At 37.8% G+C, this 18080-nt stretch overlaps 1 protein-coding gene across 1 annotated transcript; it reads left to right on the top strand.

Moving 5' to 3' along the window:
* Positions 1 to 2616: 2616 nt before the first annotated feature.
* LOC121884951 (NACHT, LRR and PYD domains-containing protein 3-like) lies at positions 2617 to 18080 on the top strand. Its single transcript, XM_042394081.1, is given in 13 exon segments — positions 2617 to 2657; positions 3671 to 4013; positions 4098 to 4127; positions 5828 to 5935; positions 6530 to 6589; positions 6979 to 7086; positions 7615 to 7674; positions 7766 to 9572; positions 13161 to 13334; positions 13862 to 14035; positions 14328 to 14374; positions 15160 to 15223; positions 15225 to 18080. Coding segments are annotated over 12 exon segments (3429 nt in total). The 5' UTR covers positions 2617 to 2657; positions 3671 to 3739; the 3' UTR covers positions 15748 to 18080.

Below are 18080 nucleotides of genomic sequence, written 5' to 3'. Positions count from 1 at the left end.
TTTTAGCATCAAATTCCCTCTTTGTGTTTCCTCGGACAGTGTTTCCCTGTCAAAAGAATGTTAATTGTTTGTTAAACTGAGGCCAGAGACATGAAGCCTGTTATTGTAGTTGTTGTGACGCCACGTTTTAATACTGACTGTTAATAAGACATTAACAATGAACTGTCTGCTCTCTGTGTGCACATAATTTATTGTTTTTATGTATTTATTACTTCTAACTACTAACATATGAATACTTTCTCCTTAATTTCGACTGGGAGCAGCTCTGCAAGGTTCAATCATTTCTTTAATAAATTATTAGAAACACTTTAGTCTGAACTTGTGCAACAGTTCATTGTTAATAGTATTAAAAACTGAAATTGGGCTTCTGTCACCCTCAATTAGTATTATTTTAACAAATTATTGACAGCACATAAGTAATGATGAGGCTGCTATGCGAAGCTTTAACACCGGAACATATTCATACTGAAAAGTTCCAGTTTGACACATTTACTTGCATATATTTCAGTTGTATGGAGGATATTTTCGGTCATAATTAAAATTAAAAGTCCAAATAGAAAATTAAAAGAGATAAAATAAAAAAAAAAGATTTTTATTTTATTACACTACTAAGAATAATCAGGCCACAATAAGCTTAAAAAGAAAAAGCAAATTAAAAAGGAAAAAGTGAAATTTGAAATGCAAAAGGTTAAATGGAAATGCTCAAACTGAAAGCTTAAATTGTAAAGATTAAATTAAAAATGGCAATAAGAAAAGGGAAACATCAAATATGGAACTCAAAATGAGAAATGGAAAAGCTTAAATGGAAATACTTACAAGCTTTTTTTTTGCATTTACACTTGGCATTTGATTTGGCATTTGATAGTTAATTTCAATCTGTGAACTGAACTTTGAGCTCTTGTGAAGTGTGAACTTGTAGACACTACTATACATCCAGGTCCACCAGCCTTTAAGAAATGAATGGTGTAATCTCTCCTGTCACCACCAGATGGCAGCGTTTCATTAAACAGCTGCACTTTGAGTTTCAGGGCAGCTGTCCTCAACTCTCATGAGACAAGAAATTGTTCTGTGTTTTTCATAATGTTTGAATAACATTATAATAACATTTAAAGCTTTTTTCTCCTTTTTATCTGTTTGTGATGCTTTTGGTTTATGATCAAATACCTGCAGAACTGAAGACGTCTCCATCAGCCTCAGCTGAACTTTGTATCCTGACTGATACTGGATTTATTTCCTGCTGTCACTGTTTATCTGATAACACACAGAAACATCTTTCATAAGGATTCCTGAAAATTAGTTATCAAATAATCAGGATATGTACAGTAGTGTTTAGGACATTTTACAGTGTAAAAACAAGCTTGTCAGTTGTGATTTATCTGGAATAAGCTCATTTATATCTAGTTTATAGCTGCTAGTGTGGCTGTAGACTCCTGTTTCCCATCTGACTGAATAAGTAGATTTCTACAGGACAGGATCACAATTTTTCATGTGTGTCTGAAAACAACAGTCAGTCATCAAATGAACACTAAAGCTGTTTTTCTTGCTGTAATCATTCCTCCTGTTCATACTGACCATTAGAAGATCCCTTCATAATGACCTTACAATGGAAGTGATGGAGGACAAAATCCACAGTCCTCCTTCTGTTGAGCTGCAGGTGGAAGTATAGTAACAAAAAGAGGAACTTTGGCACTAAAAAGACTGTAACGTTGAAAGATATCTACTTGATTTGACTCGTTTGGATGCTGAAGCTTCATATTAGCTTCAGATAAACTTTTAAATACATTTGTGCACAGAAGGAGAAGGTTTCACTTCATTTGGGCTCCTTACTGTTGTTTTCAGACATAATTGAAAAATTGTGAATCCTTGTTGTGAATAAAAAAGACGCTGTATTTAATTAGTGAGGAGGATCTTTTGTCTTTTATTATTTAATGACTTATTATTATTTTACCTTTTAATTTTTTTACCCGTTTATTTATAATAAACTGGTCATTTTGCTCTTGCTGCTTCAGTCCCAGCATGGCCAGACGGGGGTACTGCAGAGCTGACATGATCAGATGATTAACTGATTAGTCAACTGTCAGAAAACTAATTGGCAACAATATTGATAAATAAATTAATTCAGTTTTTAACACAAAAAATGGCAGCAGCTTCTCACATGTGAATATTTGCTGGTTCTTCTGTTTTCCATGACAGTAAACTCAACATCTTTGTGTTTGTGACAAAACAAATCATCTGAATATGTTCACTTGGGCTTCAGGGAATAATGATTTTGTATGAATTATATGAATTTTATGCACTGAACAATCAATGGATTATGGAAGACAATAGTTACAGTCCTCCTATGATGGAATAATTTAATCTGTCTAAACCTCACCAGGCCTTAACCACAGTGTTGTCACATCATAAAACATATTTATTTGTTTCTAAAGACACAGACATGGTGCTGGAGATGCAAGGTCAATTTAGTTATAGGCTTTTATAAGTAAATAAAGTTTAAAAAGGCTGAATAATAATGCATACTGTGACAATGAATCAGTCAGATCAGCAGCTCATTCTGTTCTCAGTTGCAAAATAGGATGTGGTTACAGTGTGGTAACTTCCTGAAGGATGAAGAAACAATAAAGATCTGCAGTCAAGACTTCAGTTTGTTCCAACAGGTATGGCTGTTTGTTCAATTTCTGTTAATAAATCTAACTTATGACAGTTTTATCACAATGTTAAATGTCTGTGAACACAGCTGGAAAACAGAGTTTTTAAAACAAGACGGACGTCCTACTTGTGTTTTGATGTCTCTGCGTTTGTTTTAATGTCGAACATCAACCTAAAACACGACATCGCACTTACGATGATTCATGTGTGTTGCCTGAAAAGTAAAGTAAAACTTAAAATGTGTGATTTACTGACAAAGGGCTGGATATCATTATTCCTCATGAAACCAGTTTCTCTTTTTCATTTTATCATCAGCTGGTAAAATGATCTGAACTCAAAGGTACCACTTACTAGCTTTAACTGACACATTGTGTTCACTGGTGAACAGGAACAAGACAGGAAACCCAGTCACACACACTGATATCTTCCACAATACAGATACAAATCACTTATGCATTTTGTTTTACGATATACAAGTCACGTGACATTTTACAAATCACGTGTTCCCTGCATTTGTGGATTTTGTGTGGAAGAGTCCAAACAAATAGGTAGAGATTCACAAATATATTTCGATTTAAAAATGCTAAGTTGACGTTGAAATGATGATGTACAAGTTACAAATGATGATATACGAATTGTAAATTAGAGGCACAGATACAGATACGAATTACTCTGCATTTATTTGTGCATTGTGTTTTAAAGTTACATAACTTGACATTTGCTTGTAAAAGGTTATGAAACTGTAGTAACACTATAACAACTTTCATTCACAGAAATATTCTCAAAGAATGAAAAGAAGAACCAGAAATAAGCAGATACATTTATCAGTGTCTGTAGTCGTATTAGAGGAGCTGAAACTATTAGAAAATATGAATCCAGCTGCCTACGATGAGTCATCAGAGCAGACGACCAGTTTATCTCCTAATATTCACATAACAATAGTATGTTCTTTTGATCATTTTCTGGAAATTTGGTTAAAATTTGAGCTAAATTTGGAAGGGCCATGTCTCTTCACCCACAGGTACTGCTGTGATGAGGTGAAACCTTTAACCGTCCTCGGAGCTGAAGACTCCCTCTGATTTCAGCAGCGATGGCGACGGCCATGGAGATGCTGGAAGCTTTAGAGGATTTGGGAGACAGGGAGCTGAAAAACTTCAAGTGGTACCTGCAGCAGGCTTACTTCCTGAAGGACTTACCAACGATCCCAAAGAGCCGGCTAGAGACGGCCGACAGGCCGGACACAGTGGACCTGATGGTGCAGACCTACAGCCAGCAGTGCGTGGAGGTCGCCAAGAGGGTTTTAAAGAGGATGAAGAGGAATGATCTGGTGGAGAGTTTATCAAACACAGAATCTGGAGCTGAAGGTCAGTCATCGAAACACATCATGAAGTCTGAGCACTCTCAGAAATGAAAAAACTAATAAATGATATGATTGTTATTTGCTGCAGGTCAGTCAGCTGGTGCAGCACCTGGTGCAGGTGAGCAAGCTTCAACCACTGAACACCTGCTCATCAAAATATTATACATACAGTATATGACAATGGTTGTGAGCTAGACTGCTGTCAGTAAACTGATTATTTCTTAACCTTTGAGGCTGTAGAGCCTGTGGAGCAGAGCAGGACTGACAACGTGGTTTAGAGAAATAAAAAGCTAAATATTGACTACAGAGATAAATACCTGCTAAAGCAGCACTGCCATCTGCCTTTACTCAGGAACAAGAAGAGAAAAGTGAGATAACTATAATGATAACTTAGAGATGGGTATAAAATAATGGCATGAATCAATTATTAGCCATTCTTCTGTCCAATGACATTAATGGGACATTCAGGGTTTATATATATATATTCAAAAAAAGGAAAATAACTAATTTTTTAGGACCGAGCAAAGATTTATTCAAAAGAGTAAAATAGGAAACAGAACAACTCAAACAACACACTCAACACGAGTTCAAGAGTGGATATCATTTAATAATAATGATGAAAAAACATAATTAATATTTCATAACCCAGCTCCTAGGCCATGACAAACGTGGGACACAATGGATGAAATTAAATTAAAGATATTTATTATAATAAAGTAAACAACTGAAGAAATAACTACAAATATGGAGTGAGCTAGTCAGTAACATCAGTAATGTAGGTGTGAATGCATGAACAGTGAAGGCTAAGGTGTTGTGGAGTGAAAACAAAGCTAAAGACAAAGAAGAAGCAAAAGCCTGCAGCTGTTGGCTGGGATGAGTCAAGGTGGGAGAGCTGGCAGCTGTCCTTTATGATATGGAAGGATTAGGCCCAGGTGCTCTGAATCTGGCTGGCTTTATCAACTCGAGCTCAATCTATTATTCGATCATCAAAAAATTAATCAGCAACTATTTGGTTAGTTGATTTTTTTGACTAATTTTAAAAGAAAAAAAATCCTCAAATTCTTTGGTGATTATTTGTCTTCTGCAACTGTTCACAGAATATTTTGGGGGTTTGGACTGTTGATTGGGACAAAACAAAGCATGTCCTGATGTCTGTCACTGCAATCAGAAGAAATGCATCATTTCATACAAATCACAAACACTGATGCTGTAAGAGAAATGTAACACTAGCATCAAGCTAACAGAGATCAGCGGGGAGTGGCTCAACATCGGCCCCGTGTAGGCAGATCGCTCCGTCTTTAGTGGTGCCTGGTCGGCCCTTTGTCGGCACGCTGCTCAGAATGAAACATGAGGGTTTAATGGAGATTTCTGAAAGTCAGAAAGATTTGATGGAGCAGAGGTTTGTGGTGTCAGTTTGTCGTTGGAGCAGCTGATAAAAAGTTCAAACTGGGACATTTAGTTTGTAGACTACAACCACAACTCGTGAGGAGTCACCACAGTGATGGAGGCGTCTACTTCCAACTACAACCCTGATTAGTCAATAGACAAAACAAAATCATCACATTATTCAATAATGAAATAATCATTGGTAGCAGCTCTAGAGGGAACATTAATGAATAACACAACATCGCTGATAAACATGAAAACATATAATGTGACATAACAACAGACAATATTAGCAATTTAAAAATGCTCCTTAACACATGAATTATAAATCATAACTCAAAACAATGAGTCACAACATGGTCAACAATAAATCTGTCATCAGCACAGTAAAAAGCATAATGTGACCTACTGATATGTGTCTTCCTCTCTCAGTGGAAGTCAGTGATGTTGGAGAGACTTCACAGAATAAAGAGGCTTCATCTGTTCAGCCACAGACTGCTCTCCTTCCTGACCTCCCACCTGTCAGCAGGCACACTGAAGGTAAAGTTCTTCTCACAAACAACAAAAAATATCCAACCATCTTTACTACTGTTACACTTTTGCATATCTACTGTTCTAAAACTTAGCTGTGGGTAATAGTACTCATACAAACTTGTTTTTTTGTGCAGGAAATATCAACTACAACAGAAAATACTAAATAAATATAATATAACAATAAAGAATATACTGTGGGAATATCCCTGGATCTCAAAAAAATGTTTGATACTATAGACCAGGACTTACTACTGAAGAAATTAAAAAGATATGGAGTTAGAGGGGTAGAACACTCCTGGTTAAGTAGTTACCTGGAGAAAAGGTGTCAAAATGTCCAAATAAATCATTTTAAATTCACAGTTATTGAAGGATACCTGCGGAGTTCCTCAAGGCTCAGTGTTAGGCCCATTAGTGTTTATTTTGTATATTAATGACACACACACACACACACACACACACACACATATATATATATATATATATATATATATATATATATATATATATATATATATATATATACGTACATACATATGTAAATGAGTTGAATTTACATGGCTATAAAACAAATTGTGATGTAAAAAAAATGTTATGTTTCAGTAAAAGAGGTGCATTTATTGAACAACTCCAGTGAGGAACTGAACACATGCAGCACACTTGGTGAGTCTAAAAATAATTCACTGAACAAATGTGAAAATGTCTGATTAGAAAGGAACATTGGCATGAGTATGATCTGCTGCATGATGCTGCAAATGTGTTGCTAGATGTTTCCTCTTGTGGTAAATCAACCGCAGCTGCATGTTACTGTGTTGTCAACAATTTTCCTGCTTTCCTAAACAATACTTCAAAACCTGAAAATGTTTTGTTTTCTGTAAAATAAAATTTTGACAAAACAGCAAATCTATGAAATTGAGAAAGTGGAACTACAGAATATTTTTGCTGGATAAATGACTTTAACATGCTGAGTCACAACATGGTCAACAATAAATCTGTCATCAGCACAGTAAAAAGCATAATGTGACCCACTGATATGTTTCTTCCTCTCTCAGTGGAAGTCAGTGATGTTGGAGAGACTTCACAGAATAAAGAGGCTTCATCTGTTCAGCCACAGACTGCTCTCCTTCCTGACCTCCCACCTGTCAGCAGGCACACTGAAGGTAAAGTTCTTCTCACAAACAACAAAAAATATCCAACCATCTTTACTACTGTTACACTTTTGCATATCTACTGTTCTAAAACTGAGCTGTGGGTAATAGTACTCATACAAACTTGTTTTTTGTGCAGGAAATATCAACTACAACAGAAAATACTAAATAAATATAATATAACAATAAAGAATATACTGTGGGAATATTCCTGGATCTCAAAAAAATGTTTGATACTATAGACCAGGACTTACTACTGAAGAAATCAAAAAGATATGGAGTTAGAGGGGTAGAACACTCCTGGTTAAGTAGTTACCTGGAGAAAAGGTATCAAAATGTTCAAATAAATCATTTTAAATTCACAGTTATTGAAGGATACCTGCGGAGTTCCTTAAGGCTCAGTGTTAGGCCCATTAGTGTTTATTTTGTATATTAATGACACACACGCACACACACACACACACACATATATATATACATATATGAGTTGAATTTACATGGCTATAAAACAAATTGTGATGTAAAAATGTTATGTTTCAGTAAAAGAGGTGCATTTATTGAACAACTCCAGTGAGGAACTGAACACATGCAGCACACTTGGTGAGTCTAAAAATAATTCACTGAACTTATGTGAAAATGTCTGATTAGAAAGGAACATACTTTCAAATTTATGTTTCATGGGTGTCCACAGATGTGGTGATACCAGTACCACAGCCTCCATGCTCCGACACATTGCTCCACCTCACACTGCAGTCTGACCTCCAGAATCGGTTTAAGTGTGCACAAGAGGTGTGGACTGAGAGGCAGCACAGCGTGAACATGGAGCTGTTCGTCACAGACAGGCAGGACGGACATGCTAACGTGACATCAGCAAAACCAATTAAACCCTGCGACATCTTCAAACACCTCTCCAAACAAGGCACACCTGTAAGAACAGTGCTGACCAATGGGATCACAGGTTTTGGCAAATCATTCCTTGTGCAGATGTTTGTGTCAGACTGGGCTGAAAAAAAAGCAAATCAAGATTTGCATCTCGTGTTCCCATTCACTGTCCAGCAGCTGAATTTCTGGAAGGGAGAGAAGTTTCATTTGGCAGAGCTCATTCACACATGTATCCCAGAAACCAACAGCATTAAGGAGGAAACTCTTAATGACATTTTCACAACATTACAGAGCTCCAGAAACACTGACAACAGTGAAGTCAAGCTTCTGTTTGTGCTCGATGGACTAGACAAGAGCAACCTTCAATTAGACTTCAGGACCAAAGCAAATACCTGTCTGGATGTAACAAAATCCACCAGAGTAGAAGTCCTGTTGACAAACCTCATCAAGGGGAAACTGCTTCCCTCTGCTCGCCTCTGGATAACCACACAACCTACAGCAGCCAATCTGATCCCTCCTGAGTATGTCGACATGGTGACAGAGGTCAGAGGGTTCACTGACCCACAGAAGGAGGAGTACTTCAGGAAGAGATTCAGAGATGAGGAGCAGGCCAGCACTATCATCTCCCACATCAAGACATCACAAACCCTCCACATCATGTGCCACATCCCAGTCTTCTGCTGGATCACTGCTACAGTTCTGGAGGATGTATTGAAAAGCAGAGAGGGAGGAGAGCTGCCCGAGACCCTGACTGAGATGTACATCCACTTCCTGGTGGTTCAGATCAACCAGGCAAAGCAGATGTACAGCCCAGACAAATGCATTCAATACATTCAGTCACTGGCTAAACTAGCTTTTCAGCAGCTGCTGAAGAACAACACAATCTTCACCGAGGGAGACCTGAAACACAGTGGCCTTCATCTGAGAGCTGCCTCAAAGTACTCTGCAGTGTTCACTCATATCTTCAAACAGGTGAGCAGCCAGAGGAAGTACGAGAACCAGAGAAAGATGTTCTGCTTCAATCATTTGAACATCCAAGAGTTTCTGGCTGCGGTTCATGTGAAAATATCACTCTCAAACTACAACAAGAACGTGATGCCCATGTCACGAGTCCAAAGTTTGCAGATGTGTTTCAGAAAAACATCGACAACAAATGTCCACAAACTTGCAATGAACAAAGCCTTAAAAAGTCCAAATGGACACCTGGACTTGTTCCTCCGCTTCCTCCTGGGGCTTTCACTGCAGACCAATGAGACTCTCCTACAAGGCCTGCTGATACAGACAGGAAGTAGCTCACAGACCAATCAGAAAACAATCAGGTACATCAAGAAGAAGATCAGAGAGAATCTGTCTGCAGAGAGAAGCATCAATCTGTTCCACTGTTTGAATGAACTGAAAGATCATTCTCTAGTGAAGGAGATCCAACAGTACCTGAGATCAGGAAGTTTCTCCACAGATGAACTGTCTTCTGCCCAGTGGTCAGCTCTGATCTTCATCTTACTGTCATCAGAAAAAGATCTGGATGTGTTTGACCTGAAGAAATACTCTTCAGAGAGAGCTTCAGAGGAGGCTCTTCTGAGGCTGCTGCAAGTGGTCGAAGCCTCCAACAAAGCTCTGTAAGTGTTTGGGAGAGATCAACTTAAATGTGATGATTTATGACAAAATGTCACAGCTTTTATGTACAATTCCAAAAGTCCTGCTGTAGAAACCAGCAGCATGTGTTTGGCTATAGTTTATAGTTTATTTGGGGGAATACTACAACAAAGCCTTCTCAGAACAAACTTTTATCCAGAGGTGGAAGAAGTACTCAGATCCTTTACTGCGGTAAAAAGTACCAATACAGCAATGTAAAAATACTCCATTACAAGTAAAAGTCCTGCATGAAAAATCCTCCTACAGTACAAGTACATAAGTATTATGAGCTTGATGTAGTTAAAGTATTGCAGTAAAAGTACATAAGTATTATGAGCTTGATGTAGTTAAAGTATTGCAGTAAAAGTACATAAGTATTATGAGCTTGATGTAGTTACAGTATTGCAGTAAAAGTAGTGGTTTGGTCCCTCTGACTGATATATTATTATATATGACATCATTAGATTATTAATAGTGAAGCATCAGTGTTAGAGCAGCATGTTACTGTTGTAGCTGCTGGAGGTGGAGCTAGTTTACACTACTTTATATACAGTTAGCTAGTTTAGTCCAGTGGTTCCCAACCTAGGGGTCGGGCCCCTCCAAAGGGTCAGCAGATAAATCTGAGGGGTGGTGAGATGATTAATGGGAGAGGAAAGAAGAAAAAACAAAGTTCTGATGCACAAATCTGTTTTCAGTTTTTGGACTTTTTCTCTAATCTTTGATTTTTGCTGAAATATTGGATCATTTGAACATTTATTGAAATGAAAGCATGTGAGAAGTTTAGAGGGAAAAATCACTATTTGGTGGAGCTGTTAACAACTCATAGACATGTGAAATGTGACCCCGACTACACACTGCTTTTTGTAAGACGTCAAAAGCCAAAAAGGTTGGAAACCACTGGTTTCATCTTTAACAATGTGTTGTATTTTAAAAGCTTGTTATATTATCCATTGTGTCAAATTTTCATCTGAACTAAGTAACTAAAGCTGTCAAATAAATGTAGTGGAGTAGGAAGTACAATATTTCCCTCTGAAATGTAGAAAGTAGCATCACATGGAAATACTCAAGTAAAGTACAAGTACCTTTAAAATTGTTTTTAAGTACAACACTTGTGTAAATGTACTTGGTTACTTTCCACCACAGCTTTTATCTTATTATGGCTGGGCCACATGAGTACATTTTCATTCAGTTTCAAAAGGAAAGTTGTGAAATTAAAATGACAGCATGATCCACAACAATTTCAATTCAATTCAATTCAATTTTATTTACATAGCACCAAATCATAACAAAAGTTATCTCAGGGCACTTTTCACATAGAGCAGGTCTAGACTGTACTCTTTAATTTACAGAGACCCAACATTTCTCCATGAGCAGCACTTGGCGACAGCAGCAAGGAAAAACTCCCCTTTAACAGCAGAAAGCAGAACCTGACTCTAGGTGGGCGGCCATCTGCCTTGACCGATTGGGTTGGGAGAGAAAGAATGAGGGACGGAGAGACACAGAGAAGCATAGTAACAACAATAATAACAATAACAATGATGATAATAATTGAAATATGACTAGTAATAGTAATCGCCGGAGTAGGTATGGGTGTAGAGGCAGGACACCCATAGGACCATGCCACCATGGCATCCCTGCAGTCATGTTCCTGGCCGTCCGCAACCAGGGGGCCCAATTCCCTCATCCTGTGAGACGAGAAAGCACAAAAACTCCAGGGAAGAAGCAAAGTTAATTAAAGCTGCAAGCAGCGTTGGTCAGGGCCTCGCACTCTGGCCCGTTGGGATCAGATCATTTTGCTTTTTAAAAATGAGGGATATTTCTTACAAGTGTGGTGTGCTTTTATTTTGAAAGTTTGATTGACAAGATGAGAATTTTCTGCAGGGTGAGACATGTCTGTCTTGCTCACACCTGTGGCATCAAAATCATGCAAGTTTTGGGCCCATTCACTTGAATTTCACTTAGTAAATTGAAAACTCTTAATGAGTTTGTTTGTAAAACAAATTATTTTCCTAATTTTCATCAAGTCTATTTTTAGAAAAGGAAAGACTTTTAACCCACATGACCTGGTCAAAGTTTGATTGACATGTGTACTGTCAGGTGTGTAGAGACAATAAGTAACTGCAGCTGGACAATGAGTCACAAGACTTTGACCTAAAAATCTTGACATTACGTGTTTTTTCTATCTTTTATTGTTTTTTAGATATTAGAGTGTTAGTTTTAAAGTCTTTTCTTGCTCCTCCTGTGATTTTACAATGAGTGTGTATTGCGGAATGTTTCGCAGCACTGAGGGAGTGACATCACCAGGAGCAGTTGGAGAGGAGGATTTTAGAGTATGCTTCTTGTGAAATCTCCTCATAAATCCCATGACTTTGGCCAAATCTTACATTAAAAATTATATTTTTTTAGTAGGAAATTTCGTTGAGAATCCATTGATACAGGTTTGAAAGTGGTCAGACGTATAGTTTAGTCATCAGAAGCCTCAGTTTGACACAAAGTCCATGCCCATAGATTGCCTCCCCATTGGTTTACATTATAAGGTGTGATGTGGCACTGCAACTTTCAGGGCTTATAAAATCCAAACTGTTTGAGTTATTACAAAGTTTTCAACAACTTTTTTCAGCATAGTGTCATAAATCACCTATTAAAGCTTGAAGCCTATACCATTAATGCTCTCGGAGGAGATAGCGTTTGTTCGGGGGCCAAAATTGGGGCAAAGTCTTATTTTGAAAGGCTAATTGCAGACCTCCTGTTGAATTTAGGTCAGTGGTGTCTGTGTATGATTTGTAGGTCTTGATAAGATGAAGATGTTATGATTTCCTAGTTTTTGTCAGTATTTGTGCAGCTGCATTCAGTTTTAAATTTGATTCTTTGTCTTTTTTTGCCTTTATTTGACAATTAAAGTCCAGAGAGACATGGGTGGAGAGAGACCAGTGTAGTGCCTCGTAACAAGGTTTTCTTCATATCAGTATACAGTATACAGTAAAGCACTTCAGATGCTCATAAAGGAACAATCTATAATCATTGTTTGTGGTTTGCATCTGGATGACAAATCTATACATGTAAATACACAGGCACAATTGGGAATGCTATATGTGCGATACAAACTGGACCTTAAGGTATTAGATTTAAATATTTTATTACAATATATGCAAACTGGACCTTAAAACATTAGACTTGAACAAAATGTAGTAATTTGTTGCATTATGTGCAAAAGTTATATATATTTTTTTTTTTATTTCATAATAGATAATAGATTATTAGATCATTACTTTTTTATCACTTCTTATTACATTATGTGCATTCATTCCAATATGAGTCTCTACAGGGGGCACAGTGAGCTAAGGCTTTTATCAACTTGCTCCACATTGTCTTCACTCTGATCAATCTCTACCATCAACAGAAACTTGTAGAGGAAAAGACAAGCAGTCAATCACAGATCTTGTTGTCTCCATGTGATATCACTATAGCCCCAACATGACTAAGGAGACGCATGTCAGCCCTGGTGAAGTTTTGCTATAGGTACAATGTAACACTTAATGCAGAAATATAAATCCAGCTTTACTTTTCTTCAGGCTGACTGGCTGTAACCTCTCAGTGAGAAGCTGTGCAGCCCTGTCTTCTGTTCTCAGCTCCCAGTCCTCCAGTCTGAGAGAGCTGGATCTGAGTAATAATGACCTACTTGATTCAGGAGTGAAGCTACTGTCTGCTGGACTGGGGAGTCCACACTGTACACTTGAAACTCTCAGGTCAGGAGTCACAATTTTTCTCAGCAGATTACTGTTTAAATTCTGCTCTGCATGCAGGGTAACATCAGTAAAAAATAGGACACAATATCTTCTGAAAATCTTTGATAGTGATATGATACCTGAGATCTATACCTTACTTTATGAAATCTTAATATGTTTTCCTCCAAAATCCACATTTAGCTTTTCCGCTGTTACATGTCAAAATGCAAGCAGTTTTACAAGAACTAAAACTAACAAAACTTCTGTAGCTTAAGCATCATGTTGTATGCTTCATTGTGAGGTAAGGTTAACTGACATCTTAACCTATATAATTTAATATTTAGTGTAAAACAAGCATTTCTTCTCACTCTGCATTCATCGCTGTGTCTTCAAGCTCAGAAAGGATTTTGTTGTTCATTTGAGTTAAACCAAATGACCAGCTACTAAGTAGATCATCACAGGCAAGCTACTATTGAGTTAACTGTTTGTGATGGTCAATAAAATATATTCTATGTATAAACTAAGGTACATGTTATATGACCATGCAGGCTGTCAGGGTGTCTGATCACAGAGGAAGGCTGTGTTTCTCTGGCCTCAGCTCTGAGCTCCAACCCCTCCCATCTGAGAGAGCTGGATCTAAGCTACAATCATCCAGGAGACTCAGGAGAGAAGTTGTTGTCTGCTGGACTGGAGGATCCCTACTGGAGACTGGACACTCTCAGGTATGGACAGACAACAGACTTGACAACTGACTAGTTAGATCATTTCTCCAAACAGGGAAACAGTTATTACTGAGCACATCAAACCAAATCTGAGATATTGGTGGCGATTCAGAGGTTCAAAACCAGACCAACAACTGTAGCAGCAGCCATGACAGTCAAAGCAGCTGCTGTCCAACAAATGAAGAGACTCTGGTCTCTTAAATATACACATCATCTCTCTGCTCTACTGTGTATCATAAGCAGATTCATAGCCACCCAGCACCACCAGTGTCTGACTGTGTTTCTCCTGCAGGATGGATCATGGTGGAGAACAGAGGCTGAAACCTGGTGGAAGGAAGTGTAAGTATGTTTATTCAGTTTGAGAAGAAAACAACAAATGCCAATTCATCTAGTTACAGTTCAGTTTCAGTTCAATCCAGTACAACCTTTTTATCCTTGTAAGGGGAATAATATAAATCAGTTGGACACACAATAAATAGGAGAAGGAAAACAACAAACAAAAAAATACTGTTTATCACAAAACTAGATACAAGCTTATAATGTTGATCCAGTAATAAAAACATTAATAAATATGTTTTTAAAAGCACAAAGTAATGACACTATATAAAAAAATAAAAGGTCCATTTTCACAGCAATGTTAGAAGTCCATTTAAAATCCTAATATGAAAGAAGATAATGGCTGAAGCAATGAAACTGTAGAATAATGTTATTATTCTTCAGATTTTTATTATTAAAAACCCAATTTTTTGTACAAATTTAAACACATAAACCTAAAAAAAATAGGATTAAAGGTAAAAAAATAAAGGTTGTTTCTCTCTCCTTCTTGCTTCTGCATGTTTGTGAGAGGGTCTCATACCATATTATGCAAACTTTTGCCTGAATCTGAAATTGTTTACTTGGCGCATTTTCACAGCATCTTCGCATTGACTTTCTATATAAAGTTATCTGTTTCACTAAAGCAGGAATCAAACCACGACTAAAACTCATTTTGTTAGATTTTTTTGTAGGAAATTCACCTGCACGTTTGATGACATCTTCAACCTGAATGTAAAATGATGACCATGACCAGAGGCTGTGGCCTGATATAAACATCCTTATATGTTGTGTCTTCTTCTCTCCATCAGATGCCTGTGAACTGGAGCTGGACCCAAACACAGCAAACACAGACCTCAAACTGTCTCACAACAAGGAAGGTGACATGTGTGGAGGAGTATCAGTCATATCCTGATCATCCAGAAAGATTTGACATCTGTCCTCAGCTGCTATGTAGAAATGATCTGACTGGTCGCTGTTACTGGGAGGTCGAGTGGAGAGGAATGGTTTTTATATCAGTGACTTACAGAGGAGTCAAAAGGAAAGGAAACACTGCTGAATGCAATTTTGGAATGAATGATCAGTCCTGGAGTCTGCACTGCTCTGACGTTATTGACGTTAGTTACTCTGTCTGGCACAATAAGAAAAGCCTAGAAATACATATCCCCTACTCCTCCTCCTCCTCCTCCTCCTCTGTCTCTAACAGAGTAGCAGTGTATGTGGACTGTCCTGCTGGCACTCTGTCCTTCTACAGAGTCTCTTCTGACGCACTGATCCACCTCTATACCTTCAATACCACATTCACTCAGCCTCTGTGTGCTGGGTTTGGGTTTAGGTTTGAGGTCGAGCTGAACCCACTGCTTCATATTGAGTCCTCAGTGTCTCTGTGCAAGCTGTAGGAGGGATGAAACTGAATACTTATAAATCATTCAGTCATGAACAGATCATGCACTCAAGCAGAGTAGACACTGTATGATTCATCCCTGACTGATGTTAGAATCGAGTTGAGTTTCAGTCAGATCAGTTGTTGTTCCTGTGCAGTTTGAGGACACAACAACTTATTAATGGATCCTTTTCATGGCAGATATTTTGATTTGGCAGAGTAGGAAAAGTACAGGTGTAAATAATAACTCTAAAGGTGGCTCCATTCCATTAAGTGTCCCAGTAAGCCATGTCAGTGAGTGAACATGCAGATACCAGAGTGCTGAAACTGGCTGCAGTTATCATTAATGTTATGAGTTCCACCTGTGATTTTCCCTCTTTGACAGGTCAAAATGTCTGTTGTGAAAAAGGGTCTATTACACACTCAAAACCATTTAGATCAATACAGCACCAACAACTCACTTTGTGCTGCCTATTTGCACGTCTCCTCCCAGCAGTTCACCCTGCATGCAGCGCCGCACCACAACACCACACAGATGGGCAAAGTAAATTTCAAGATCAGTAAAATACAAAACTCTCCATGTGCTGCTTGTGCTGGTCAAAAAAATTATTGGTCAAATTATTTAAACTAGCTGAACTGGCAGCCATCATAGTCTACTCACAGTCCTCTGTGTTCTGGTTATGATTGGACTTAAAGATCCAACATGTTAGAGTAGGCTTAGACATTATCGCTATGACCATAATACCTGGCTTTGACATTACCACTTTATTACCATACCAAATTAAAGTGGAGGGACAAAATGTCTCGCTGTCCCCTCTTTTCTCTTTTCCGGCGCCAGTGCCTCTACGTCATAGAGCCACAATTTCAGGCCCACCCACAATTCAGTGCTACATAGTTCACAGTCTTTTCACATATTTTCAGCAATTATTTTCTAACATGTAAAATGTGTTTAAAAAGAAATCTCTGATTTTTCTTAACATGGACGTTACAATTAATAAAACACCCTGACATGTAAGTTTAAAAGGAGTAGAGCAGATTATAACAAGATTTAGTTACTTAAACACCATTGATTTTTAGTGTGTAAAATCAATCAGCTGATGGACGATCGGTTGGATTTCTGACCAGTCAGAAGTTCTGGCTGGCTGTCTGCAGTTTGAGTAGTTTCCCACAATTCAGCATAAAGTTATCTGAAACAGTTCAGAAGTAAACAACAACAAACACACTGCAGACAAAGGACATGTTGTGTCAATAGAATCTGTAGAAGCCAGGTTCATCCAGGTGATTTCTGTACAAAATTAATTATCTAAAAGTAAGGCTGCCTTTTTCTCTGTTGACAACAACTTTGATAAGAACTTTACTGGAATTGTCAATAGACAAACTATTCTGGGAGAGGCAGCAATGTTCTGCAAGACATCTAGTCTGCTGGAAATCCATACAAAGAAGAAGAAGAAGAAGAAGAAGAAGAACCTGTTTGGAGATTCTGTGTAAACATTCAGAGGAGCATCACATCATGACGATCAATCAGACGTCCAGAAGGTACAGAAATCATAGGATTAACAGCTAATTATAATATGTGTGACAGAGTTAACACAATGTACACAATTAACAGAAATACACAGTGTCTGCCAGCTTAAACAGATACACACAACATCCACATGTTTGCAGTAAGATTCTTTTTTTGTGTTTCCTGACCACAATTCGACAAAAATATCACAACACTCAACAGCTGAGTCAGATCAAAGCACACAGATATTATACACACACTGCTAGAATCAGAGTAACTCATCTTTCCACTGATGGTTGGGTCTCTGAATGTTACTAAATATTGGTTTATAAAACGTTCCCTGTTGAGCATTATGTTCAGTCGTACTCCCAGTATCTGTGATGGTATTGTGAAAACTTCTCCAGAACGATGTGCTAAGTTTGTGTCATCAGTTTAATTTCACTTCAGAATGTCCAGACTCTGGAAAACAGAGCTTTTAGCTTCCGGCCTCTCCTCCACTTTACATCCATCTATACTGTATATATGTTTGTCTTTGTGTACAAATCAAATCATTCAATCTTTTATAAAGTCTTTTATTTTTTATGTGCAAACAAATAAATACAATAAATAAATCCTGAACATTATCACAGTAGATGAATTTACAGTGAAGACAGACAGATGTGTTGATTATTGATGATCAAAGCACAGCAGAAAGCTCTTCATATCTACATTCAACCTTGTCTCCTCGAAATGATGTTCATATACGACTAGATTGTTTTCCTAATTATGCTGCGTTGACAAACATTATCTCTGCCTGGATTATGATCCTATTATACGGCTCAAACACTTTGGTTCGAGTTGGTGAA

The sequence above is a fragment of the Thunnus maccoyii genome, chromosome 18, assembly GCF_910596095.1.
Source record: "Thunnus maccoyii chromosome 18, fThuMac1.1, whole genome shotgun sequence".
Lineage (NCBI taxonomy): Eukaryota > Metazoa > Chordata > Actinopteri > Scombriformes > Scombridae > Thunnus > Thunnus maccoyii.
Note: the sequence above shows the minus strand (reverse complement) of the source record. Positions and strands in the feature narration are given on the sequence as shown.